At 31.9% G+C, this 11,998-nt stretch overlaps 2 protein-coding genes across 2 annotated transcripts; one reads left to right on the plus strand and one right to left on the minus strand.

Moving 5' to 3' along the window:
- Nucleotides 1–686: 686 nt before the first annotated feature.
- On the minus strand, nt 687–2,468 carry LOC111008912 (uncharacterized). Its single transcript, XM_022281790.2, has 3 exons — nt 2,111–2,468; nt 1,915–2,044; nt 687–1,728 (listed from the first exon to the last, which is right to left on the minus strand). The coding sequence occupies exons 1-3, from the start codon at nt 2,331–2,333 to the stop codon at nt 1,044–1,046; spliced, it is 1,038 nt and encodes a 345-aa protein (XP_022137482.1). The 5' UTR covers nt 2,334–2,468; the 3' UTR covers nt 687–1,043.
- A 7,662-nt stretch (nt 2,469–10,130) lies between these two features.
- On the plus strand, nt 10,131–11,721 carry LOC111008925 (transcription factor BEE 3). The gene is made up of 6 exons (XM_022281803.2): nt 10,131–10,530; nt 10,618–10,740; nt 10,839–10,904; nt 10,991–11,059; nt 11,169–11,246; nt 11,399–11,721. Exons 1-6 carry the CDS (start codon nt 10,171–10,173, stop codon nt 11,507–11,509), a joined length of 807 nt encoding a protein of 268 aa, XP_022137495.1. The 5' UTR covers nt 10,131–10,170; the 3' UTR covers nt 11,510–11,721.
- Nucleotides 11,722–11,998: the final 277 nt, after the last annotated feature.

Genomic DNA, 11,998 nt, shown 5'->3' on the forward strand with positions numbered 1-11,998 from the left:
GGGGTTGGAACAATTGGAGATTAGATTTAACATTAATAAATAAAGAGGGGCAGCTAGCAAGAGGGATCCATCTAGATGGTCAGAAAAATCAACAAAGAGAAAGAAATTCCGACCTCTCTTCTTCACAAAACCAAAAAACAAAAAACACACATTGTTAACGTTGTTTGTTTTGTTCGCCTTGAAATTGAAACTTTGGTGGCCTTTCTTAAGTTTATCTATGTTGAAAGCTACTTTTCAAAGCTTTGATTCTAATTCCACCACTCCTAAAAGTCTTCCACTACACCCACCAATTGGTCCAATAAATTAATTGGAGACTCATAAAATCAAGATATATAAAAACAGAAGTAATTCGAAAAATAATAGAAGATTTAGTAGACTTATTTAAGAATTACAAAATGATCGTGCATACTCAGTTTTTGTGAAACCTTATTCTATGGAATATCGCTTCATCGTCTTATGCCATTTTTAACAATATCATGGACTAAATGTAGAAGTAATATTAGCTCACATTTTATATCAAGATTAATATACTCTAATAAGATAATAGTATCTCATTTCTCAATCATATATCATATTATAACGAAGGAGAAGAATATTGTGAAGTCTCCATACTATGTTATTTTATTTGGTCTTTATATTGTATTTTTTTTAACCCACTTATCTTTAAAAAGTTGCATGGGATTAGATTTCAAGGATAGAAAAATATAGTTTATTATTATTTTTTCCTGAATGTATAGACATTAGACACCCAAGCTTAATATTTTAAAACAAAAATCAAATCAGTTAATTGAAATATGAAAGTTTAGCAAATTTATGATACTTGCATTTACAAAATTGACTTGATCATAATTACAATTAAACATTTTTTTAATACAACTATAGTGAATATTCGAATATTCTATAATTTGGAATTTGGAATTTTGTTTGGAGAAAAACAGAGATTTACAAATTAAAAGTCGCAAATGAATAGAAAATTATGAATCAATCAAGAAGTACGTTTTTCTGGGTTATCTAAAAATAATAATTAAACCCAGTTTTTCTTCCTAAAATTGCCATAAGTCATCCATGTTGGACATGTAACCGGCAAAATCTGTGTCCATCCAATTACTTTCAGCCACGTGGCATTGGGTAACCGGGTAACTGGAATCCCCCGTTGCCGACGTCGTTGCCGGCCAGTTCATCATCTCTGCGCCGCCATGGCCGCCGTGCCAATAGTCCTTCAGAAACGACGTCCCGTAATTTTCAAAATTCGGGTAACCAGAAATTTGATTTACTACTCGTGAAGAAGAAGAAGAAGAAGAAGAAGAATTGCAAGAACTCCCGAAGAAATCTCCGCCGGAATTGTTCTCTTCCTGCTTCAAACCGTTCAACGACGTCGTTCCACCGATATGCAGAGGAACCTGAAACGACGTCGTCGCTGGCGGTTGTGGCGCTGCCATCATCGGAGTTTGAGAACCCATCAAAGTCTGGCCGGAAACCATCGCTGATTCGGAGGAAGACGGCAACTGCAACGGCGGCGGCGGCGGTGATGATGACGTGGACGATGAATTAGATTCGTTGATTTTTTGAAGCAATCTTGGGATCCAATAGCATCGAATAATCTGCTGAAATGCGTCGCTGTTAGTGTCTATATTAAGATGTCTCGCTTGTTTTTGAACTCTCGTTCTCCAGTAGTTCTTTATCTCATTATCTGTTCTTCCCGGTAAATGCTGTGCAATCTTAGACCACCTTAATCCCACCAAAATCAAAATTTAGATTCAATCACATAATTTAATTAAAAGATTAAACCTAATTTTTTTTTTATAGACACCTAATTGGGAGGAAGCAACATGAAATTTTTAGCCACCCAATAAAAAAGGTTAAAAAAAATCATTAGAAGGGTAAAATTTGGTGGAGTTTGGGGGTAAAAGTTACCTGTTGCCCCATTTAGAATGGAGATCAAGAATCAAGAACTGTTCATGAGGTGACAAATTTCCCCTCTTTACATCAGGTTTGAGGTAGTTTAGCCATCTCAATCTGCAACTCTTGCCGGTTCTTTTGAGGCCTGAAATCATAAATTAATTCAGTTTGTAAATGTAATTAAATTACGAGAGAGAGAATTAAAATTTACCAGAGCGTTTGGCGAGGAGATTCCAGCGGCCTTCGCCGTGGAGAGAGATGGAGTGGAGGAGGAGGTTGTCTTCTTGGAGAGTCCAAGGCCCTCTGCGGAGCTCCTGCTCCTGCTCCTGCTCGTAATTACTGTTGTTATTATTATTATTACTGTCATCTTCTAATTCGCTACAGCTGCTGCTCATGCTCGTGCTCATACTAATGCTTTTTGGAGACGAACACATTTTTCACAATCATTGAACACCAAAACACCAAAACCCCAAAACTCACCCTCTCATCCCAATATGGAATGAAACTATTTCCCTAATTTTTTTTCTCTTTTTCCTTTTGCAGTGTTGAATTGTAATGTGTATATAGATATACACGTGTGTGTATATATATATCTTTCTAGGAGGAAGACTGTTCACGCTTCTTCGCAGTGCCTCTTACCAACCCATCCAAATTACATTTAATTTAATTATATATATATATATATATATATATATATATATATATATTTTAATCATGAAATAACTATCTAATTCTACTATATTTTCTTGTCAGAAAAATACATTGGAAATTAATTCATAGGTAAGTTGGTCCATCATGGAGTTTGAAGTCGGAAAATCTTTCCTTTTTGTTCCGTCCTATATTAAGAATCACAAAAAAAAATTAATTAAATAAATAAGTCCATGTTGCATGGTTTCACTTTTAATTTAAAAAAAAAAAGAAAAAGAAAAAATTGATAGTACTGAAGATAAAACTATGTTATTGTTGAGTCAACTTTCGAAGAGAAACATTTAATATTGATTTAAAAATATTAATTTTCTATTAATCGAATAGTTTAGGCGGTTTTGATAACTATTTGATTTTTTGATTTTTCTACTTTTTAAAATTATGTTTGTTTCCGTTGAGCGATTTAAACTTACCACATTGTGGTCGAAACTGTATATAACTTAACAAATGGAACTATGATTTCACTATGACTTTTAAGAATTAATAATATGATAATAAGTAATTAATAATTAAGTAAATATTTAATAGATCATCCATTTATCTTTTTTATATTTTTAGGATAAAACTTGAGTTCTCAAAGGTAGGGTGACGCAATTTTGTTCTTACCACTGTTAAATATTTGACAACTAAAAGAGAAATGCAAAAACAAAAATTCATTTTAAAAAATAATGAATTGTCACACATTCTCTCGTTACAATTAAAAAGTCTTAGTTTTTGTATTTTTCTCTTAGTTATCAAACATTGATTGATAGTAAAGACACGATTGTTCCTCACTATTAAAGTGTCAAGTATTTTCTTTATAAAAATTAATGAATTATATAAAACAGGACAAGATTTGGTTGTAGAGAGCCAAATAATTTTCCTCTTACTATAAGTAATAAATGTGTAGCGAAAAAAAAAATTTCGGATCACTACTAAATGCAAACAATATTATAAAACTTAAACACTACAAAGTTTAGAATTAAAATATTGGTTAAAATGTTATTTTGATTCCTATATTCTTATAGAAATTCAATGTTTCGTTTAAGCTTTAGGATTTGTTCCATACCTTTAGTAATATATTAATGAACTTAGGTGACGTCAACATCTACGTCAGTTTTAGTTTGTATTGATAACATCTATTTAAAATAATTTATATGAGTTCAAAAAATCGACTATTTTAATTTTACAGATAAAAGCTTATATTCTATTCCGTTTCTAGAAGATTACTTGGATTTTCTTGTGCTTTAAGAACCCACTCAAAATTAAATTTCTTGATGGAAAAAAAAAAAAGAAAAGTTAAATGTTTGAAAGGTATCCAACATATTACTTTTCAACAGAAGTAGCCTTCCTCATGAAACTCACGAGCAAACTTTTTTTTTTTATTAATTTAGTATTTTATAGATATCTATTATTATTAAATAGTTAAAAAATAAAATTACACCGGTTCAAACATATAGGTACAAGGACAATGGGCATACTCCAGATATAAGGGTATAAAGAGTCCCAGGACCGTCAACTTTGGATAATAAAAAAAAACACTACACCAATTCAAACACAGTATCTCTAAAAAATTAAATGGATGGATTAACATGAATTTAATTTTTTTTATAGATACATTAATCAACCATACTTGATCTTTAAAATAAAATTTCAAAATTTTGCTAATATCCTCTTGCTCATGCTCTCCATTTCCAAGTTAAAGATCACACAATCTAGTCCAATAATACTAATTCAGTGAAAGAGAAATGACACATTAATTATGAACTCAACTAAGAAAAGGCAAATTTGAGAGGGAATGGGGAAAGAAAGAAGCCATTTTTGATGCTTGAGAAATTCCACTAAAGCACTCAAAGTATGACATAATGGACTGATTCCCAAAAACCACCAAAACAGGAAGACATATAAGAGAAGAATGTCACATCTTGACAGTGAGATGTTCAGTTGTCATCTGCTTTAAGTTTCTTCAATTTTTCCACACCATTTTCTTTATTTTCTTTCACAACGAAACGTGCTTGACTGAAACAAGATCATATCGTTAATTAATTAAACCAATACTTTAGAGTAGACCACGACTTTACTGTTCTAACAAATGTTTGCTTGCGCCGGTGGCGGCATTTTGAGCTTGCTTGGAATCTCACAACACAACCCTTTTCTTTATTATTGTTGTTTTTCTGGTTTGGGCTGCAAGTTCTTATCTTTTTGATCCACAAGGCTAAAAGAAGAGGTTGAAAAGTCATATGGGTTTTGTTATTGCAGCTAAGTTTGACTTCCAATTCCAACTTTGCCCAGTTGTATAAAAGTGAGTGAATTGCCAAAAGTTGGATGCAAAATTGCCTTTGTGGGCTGAAATCCCTCTCAGATCCATCATTTTTACTATCATACTCTCATATTCCCTTCAACACAACTTGTGTGTAAACACCACCATTCAAATGGGATCTTGGGGAGTACAGTTAAGATATATACACATATTTTGCTTACTTCAAATTCAAATTCTTCAGCCCTTCTTTATCCTTTTCAATGTCATTGTTGTGATTTCGGATATCGACGGGAGTATCAATGAGATATGTTGACATCGACAAATGCTATGTTACATCGCTACTAAATCCAAAAGTCCAAAGTGTCATACTAGGACTAATAATAATAATAATAATAATAATAATAATAAAAAAAGAAGAAAAAAGTTAGTATTTATTTTTCTTGTGCTTGTATTCCAAAAGTTTGCTCTTATTCAAAATCTTGAAAAATTTTTTCCCTATATATCTCAGACGCGTCTAATTAAACTTAATTTTGCTAACATTATCACAGTTAAGGGAAAGAAGAATGTGAGTTAATAATTAAATTGACTCTATAACTCCATTGAATTTAAACTTTTGATTTCACTCTAGTAGCTAGTTTAACATATTATCAAATTAGGCCATAAAAAATGATCTTAGATTTGAATTTTTATACTCATGTCATGAAGTGTTAATTAAGAACGTAAATGAGAATAATTAAATTTACCGTAATCTAGAAGTGTCATTCTCAAAGATATGATTTCTTCCCCAATTGAAGCAAGTTGAAACCCTTTGATACCAGTTCTAGTACAAACAAACTCTTAATCTTATAAGAGAATTTTCATTCTATTTCAGATAACCCTCCATATTTCTATCTTTTTTGGATGACGAAACAAAAATTCTCCAGGATGAATCAATCACTGTACCAAACAGAATCATAAACCATATCGAGAAGAAAGAGATGGATTGATATGAAGTTTGATGATGATATGATGAGGAGAATTAGAAGCATTAAAGAACAACGACTAAGAAGTAAGAAATACAAATTTGGAGCTTGATCAGCGGCGGCTGACATGATTTGTAAAATATTTGAACATCATACTTAGTCTTTGAAGTGAAAGTAATGGTTGATGGTGAGAGAATTAATGTGATATGATGGATATATTGGAGCTTTTTTCTTTTCTTGTTTAGCTTTTATTCACCAGATACGCCTGCAGCAGTAGCAGTCCTAGACCCAGCCTTATAGCCTTTCAGATAGAGGAAAATTACCAAATTTGAAGTAGATCTCACTATTTTATTCAATTCTTACTCTTTTGATAAATAACCTCGAAGCAAAAATTTATTCCCATTCTTTGATTCCTATCTCTTTGGAGTAACGCGAGCTTAATTCCATCGAGAAATTTGAAAAGCCTACACTTTTCCTTTGTTTTTACTGGCACATTATCCTATATTAGTACCATCACTCTTTATTTTACAAATCTTTCGAACCAAGTGTGTTTGGAATCCCTAATTTATAAGGATTTGTAAATCACAATCATTTTGAAATCGATTTGAAATCACGTTTGGGCCAAAATTTGAAATTAGAACTTAAAAAATTTATCCTGTTTTATAGGAGGAGAAATATATCTTTCATTTTTTTAATTTACCATATAATCTCAACACAACCATTCAAGTAAATTAAGTTGATTTTCTGTTTTTTTTTCTTTGTCTTTTTTGTCTTCCTAATCATTTTCTTTCCCTTTTATTTCAAGTTTTCTAACAGTAATTTGAGTCGAAAAAATTGTTAGTTCCCAATAGAATGGATCTTAGGAGATCATACACATTTTTATTCGTTGAAGTCTTGTTTTGAGTTTCTTAGTTATAATAAATATATTGATTATTTTAGTTTATATTTCAAACGATTTAACTTTTAAGTATTCTTTTTAAAATATTTGAACGTAGACATTGACAAGTTTGTTCTGTTTTTTTCTTTTTTCCATTTGAAATTACTAAGTTGAATTGATTAAGTGATTTCATTTTTGATGTAGTTTTCCTTACTATTTCATATTATATTATTATTAATACAATATCATGTAAAATTTTAAGGGTGTAGAGTAAAATTGTAATATGCATTTGTTCATTTCTCATTCAACATTCGAACTATAAATTTTAATTTCAATGATTAGGAATTTGAAATCATTTACCATTAAGAATTTAAAATCATTTACATCTTTTAAAATACTGAAATTTGAAATCATGCCAAACGGAGCATTAATTGATGTACAAGTACAACTATAGTGACGTACGCACAGTACAAAAAGTGTCATTCCAAACGGCGATAAGTAGATCAAAAAATATTGAGCTATTGAGATGATATTTGTGTTGATAGGGTTTAGGGACTAATCCATCCAAATATGATATTTTCAAGTGCTATGAGTTCTAAGAAGTAACTCGAAAATTTTTATTATAACATGAAAAGGTTTGATAAACTATAAAATATCATCATTAATATGGATATAATATTATAATGATAAGAATTTAAAACTTATTTCAAAATGGTAAAACGGTGGTTTGTTAATTCAAAAGATGCAGTTGGAAGAAACTAAAATGCCTTTATGAAAATCAAATTACAAATGAGCCAAAGTCTCTATAAAGCCCATTACCAAACTAGGGCCTCAACTCTGCTGAATACTGACACCTGAGCATACTGATATGGACTAGGAGGGCAATTTGGGCATGCTTTTTACGGACCATTTGATAATGTTTATATTTGAGAAATTTACGACGATGGCTAAATTTGGACACTCATTTTAAAAAATTATAAATATTATCACATTTTATACCTTCAAGTTTTTTTTTTTCCTTTGTCATTTAGCTATAAAATGCATACTAAATATTACAAATAAATATAAGATAAAAATTAAATATTTAATTGAAAAATTAGTTCTCATTAGAAAAAAAAATATAAATTTTTAATTTAAAATTTTAGAGAATGAATTCCTTGTTTATGTTAAAAAAAAGAAAGAAAAAAAAACAATTACCAAACTGTTGAGCAAATTCAAACTTAAACTTAGTGATCAATTACAGACAACTAATAAAGTAGTCACTAATGATAAACTAACTTGTAAACGAAGAAGAGAAAAAAATGATGATATAGTGATTTTGATCAATATAATTTACATCTGCATGAATATACCGAAGAACTAAATAAAGAAGTGTTTAGCAATCAAACTCCAAATTAATAGATGAAGAATACAATCCAATGACCGAAACAGTGCTTTACCCCTAGATGTCCAGTCAACTGGTGCGCCTCATCGCGAGCGATAAGATAGGGGACTACAAATCTCTTTTTTCCCGGTTCAAATTCGGGTGCTCGAGCCCCCAGAAGGGAGCCTTCCTCACCCTCGACCTAAGCTGTGCAGGAAAGGTCGTTTTTTCCAGAGTTACAACTATCCATTACAAGGAATTCAGTTCTTACGGATAAATGTTCTAACACCCTAAGAAAAGTAATGAAACCGATGATGGCTACTGAATAACCTCCTTTGACGGAATCCAATCCAACCCATAAGATTATTCAACACAAATCAGTTCTATTTCTATTTATTAAAAATAACGAAACAAAAAATAAGAAAGGTAAGGTTAACAACCATCCTTGGGTAGAATTTGTTGAACATAAATTTCCCTCTGAAATTGTGGCCCTAGGAATCAAGGCTTTAAAAAGAAACATGAATGCATTGCCATTTATAAACCTGAAAAAATAAGCCTCATGCCGTGGGAAACTCCTGCTGAGAAAAGTATGCATAAGTTTTTAACTTTGATTTTTCTTCTTTCACCTTCTTCTCGCTCTCTGAACCCAAGCAGAGTGTAAAATTCAAAACTGGACTTATTGTTTAGGTTTTTTTTGGCCAAATGAATAATTGACAGCTACTGCATAATTGAGAAAAGTTTTGAATTTCAAGAACTTGTACAATAATAATGCTCTTTTCTCCATCTTATAATTGATTTTTGGCAGAGGGACTCAGCTTCCTGGTTTTTGACTTGTGAGTCAGAGGTAGAGGAAAGCAGAGTTAAGACACAAGTTTCAGAAGAAGAAAAAAATAGTATCCATCTACTGCTTTGTGATTTCTTTTCTCTAATTTCTTTCTGGGTTTTCATGCCCTTAACTTTTCAACTAATAATTTCTTTGTTTTATGTAGAGACCCAAGTCAAAACCTTTACAAAACTTAACCTAAATCAATAGTCAATTGGTTCGGTTTTGGATAATGATAGACAATTTTAAATATAGATATAGGAAGATTTGTTTGGGAGGTAATCAGCTCAAATTTTGTATTTTGGTTGTTATGAACAGTGTTATAATTGACAATGAATGAAGCTATAACTTTTTGATGTGAGTTTCAAGGATGTTGATACTTCTCCCACTTTATTAAATAATCACATACCTTAAAAGCTTCAAACTTTTTTGTGGGGAAATGATAATCTAACAAGAAAACATGTTGTTGTAAAATAAGGAGATGATGAGATGCATTAACATTTCCTTGTGTTTCATTTTGGTAATCATCAATGTCGGCCAGGTTCATCTCACATATGCACAAAACAAAGCATATTAGGAGAAGTGCACTACAAAATAGTGATTTTGATTTATACCCTTTGGAAAATGATAGCCCACCTGAATAATAGTACACTTTTCAATCAACTTCTCTTAAATAGGTAGGTTTCGAATAACTCCGATATGAAAAAATTGAAGTCTATAGTAGTCGTAGATGAATTACACCGATAAGTTAGTTTCTAACTACCATCTTAAATCTTGTTAGATAAAAGAAAAAATGGTTTTTTATGATTTCTTTCATCTGGGTACATCGTATATATATAGTAATTGTTAAAAGAAAGTTTGTGCAGTAATGTACTCATCTTCTTCTTCGTCAGTAGTTTTTTTTTCTATTTCTTTGACCATGTGAATATCAGACTTCTTTCTCTGATACTAACTGAAATTACCATTGTACTCAAAAGTTTACAAGTTTACGTGGGGTGAAAATGTAAGAAAAAAGTTATATTCTTAATTTAGGGCTTTGTGGATAAGTTGAGGAATATTCAATAGAGTTTGGAGCCAAAAGCTTATCATTATTTGGATATGGTTCCTGAAAGATGGGGTCCATTTTAAGAGGGGAAGCTTGACTTACCACATGACCAACAAGACAGATTTTTAATTTCCATTGTTTTATTACAAAAGTTTTAAATTTTGAGAAAGAGACTCAATCATAGACTAATCCCACACTATAAATAGCAGAACCAGAGCTTCATTATCCAAAATCACAGTTGGGTTTCAAAGATTTTCATGGCTGAACTCACTGCAAACTTCCAGAGCTTGAAGCCATCATCTTCTCCTCTAATGGATATGGATCCCAACCAAAATCCAAGTCTACTCCATAACCCAAATGTGAATTTTCTTGACACCATCCCTGTTCTGTTCAATGACAGTTTCTTCGGCAACCAAGCTCCTCCCAGATTCCTGGAAACTTGGGGAGAAAATTTCCCAGGAGTTTTCTGTCAAGCCAATCAGATCACAGCACCCGATTTTCCATCTGGAAATGACCTCCATGAGACCAAAAAAAGAAAGCTTGAAACTGATGCATCTGAATGCAGCTCTGGCAACTCGACCCCTCAGATTTCTGAAACTGGGGTCAAGACTAAAAATGTACAAAACAGACCCTCTTTGGTTTTTACTCTCAGACTTTACAAAATTCTCATGGGATTGTTCTCATTTTTCATGTCTGCTCTGCAGAGCTCCAGTAAAGGAAAGCGGTCGAAAAAGGGCGGCGAAAACGACGACGAGAAACCGAGGGAAGTGGTTCATGTTAGAGCCAGAAGAGGTCAGGCAACAGACAGTCACAGTGTAGCAGAAAGGGTAAATTTGCATAAGGAACTCTCACAGAGAGTTCTTGTCCCATTTTTTCTTCATTTTGAAAATGTTCTAAAGAAGATTCAAACATTATTCTCAAACAGATAAGAAGAGGAAAAATCAATGAAAGATTGAGATGCTTACAAGACATTGTCCCTGGATGCTATAAGGTAATGAATTGATATTGAAGAATCAAAACAAAGACGGTTCTTTTTTTCTTTTCCTCTTTTGTAACTTATTTTTTCTTTAATTGCAGACAATGGGGATGGCAGTGATGTTGGATGAGATAATTAATTATGTGCAGTCTTTGCAGAACCAAGTTGAGGTAAAACCAAAAAGTTTGAACTGAGAAACAATCATTTGGAATTTGAGTAACATTAAAAAATGTAATTTATAATCTTTTCTGACTTTTTTTTTCTTCTTTTTGGTGTCAGTTTCTTTCTATGAAACTCACAGCTGCAAGCTCCTTTTATGACTTCAACTCAGACTCAGATTCTGGAGACAAAATGAAGGTAGATTTTCAGAGTAAACCCTTTTTCTTCCAAATCCTCAAAAGTGATTTTTTTTTTTTTAGTGTATAGCCAAACACTATGAAAATTTATATGACGTATTAAATTAGTGGTTAAATTGAACTAACTTGACTTTGAATGTGTTAATTCTACAGGTGAAGGAATTGAGAGAGGGAAATGGAGAATTGTTGATTTCATCGACCCAATTTGGTCCCTTTGACTTGAGCTTCGGTCCATATTCTACGTTGCCATTCAACGGCATGTGATGAACAAGTTTAGATTATAACTTAATTAGCTACTATATTAATTTAAATGACCAAATTTGTTCCCACCTTAATTTTTAAGCCATATACTTAAATTGATTCATCCTCGTAATCAACCTCTCATACATGTGAGAAATTTCATGGAAATATGTAATAGGTAGCCTTTTTGTCTCTATTGAATTATATAAATATAACCTTTTTTTTTCCTTGAGAAACTAATTTTTGGGAGATTGAAGACCCTGGATAATTTCTCATTCCACACAAATATTCAAACACAACCAAAATGTATGAAAATAGGAAGAAAACTGTAAAAGCACGAGAATAACGATACAGCAAATTATATTGGTTCACCACTAAAGGCTACGTTAAGTCTTCCACTTAAATGTGGATAATTCACTAATAACTGTTTAAGGATTGGAATACAAAACTTTCCCAAAAATATCCAAAGCCCCCAGCATATACTTAGGTACATGAATGAAAAACACTCATTAA

The sequence above is a fragment of the Momordica charantia genome, assembly GCF_013281855.1.
Source record: "Momordica charantia cultivar OHB3-1 chromosome 3 unlocalized genomic scaffold, Mcharantia_2.0 BLBB01000003.1, whole genome shotgun sequence".
Lineage (NCBI taxonomy): Eukaryota > Viridiplantae > Streptophyta > Magnoliopsida > Cucurbitales > Cucurbitaceae > Momordica > Momordica charantia.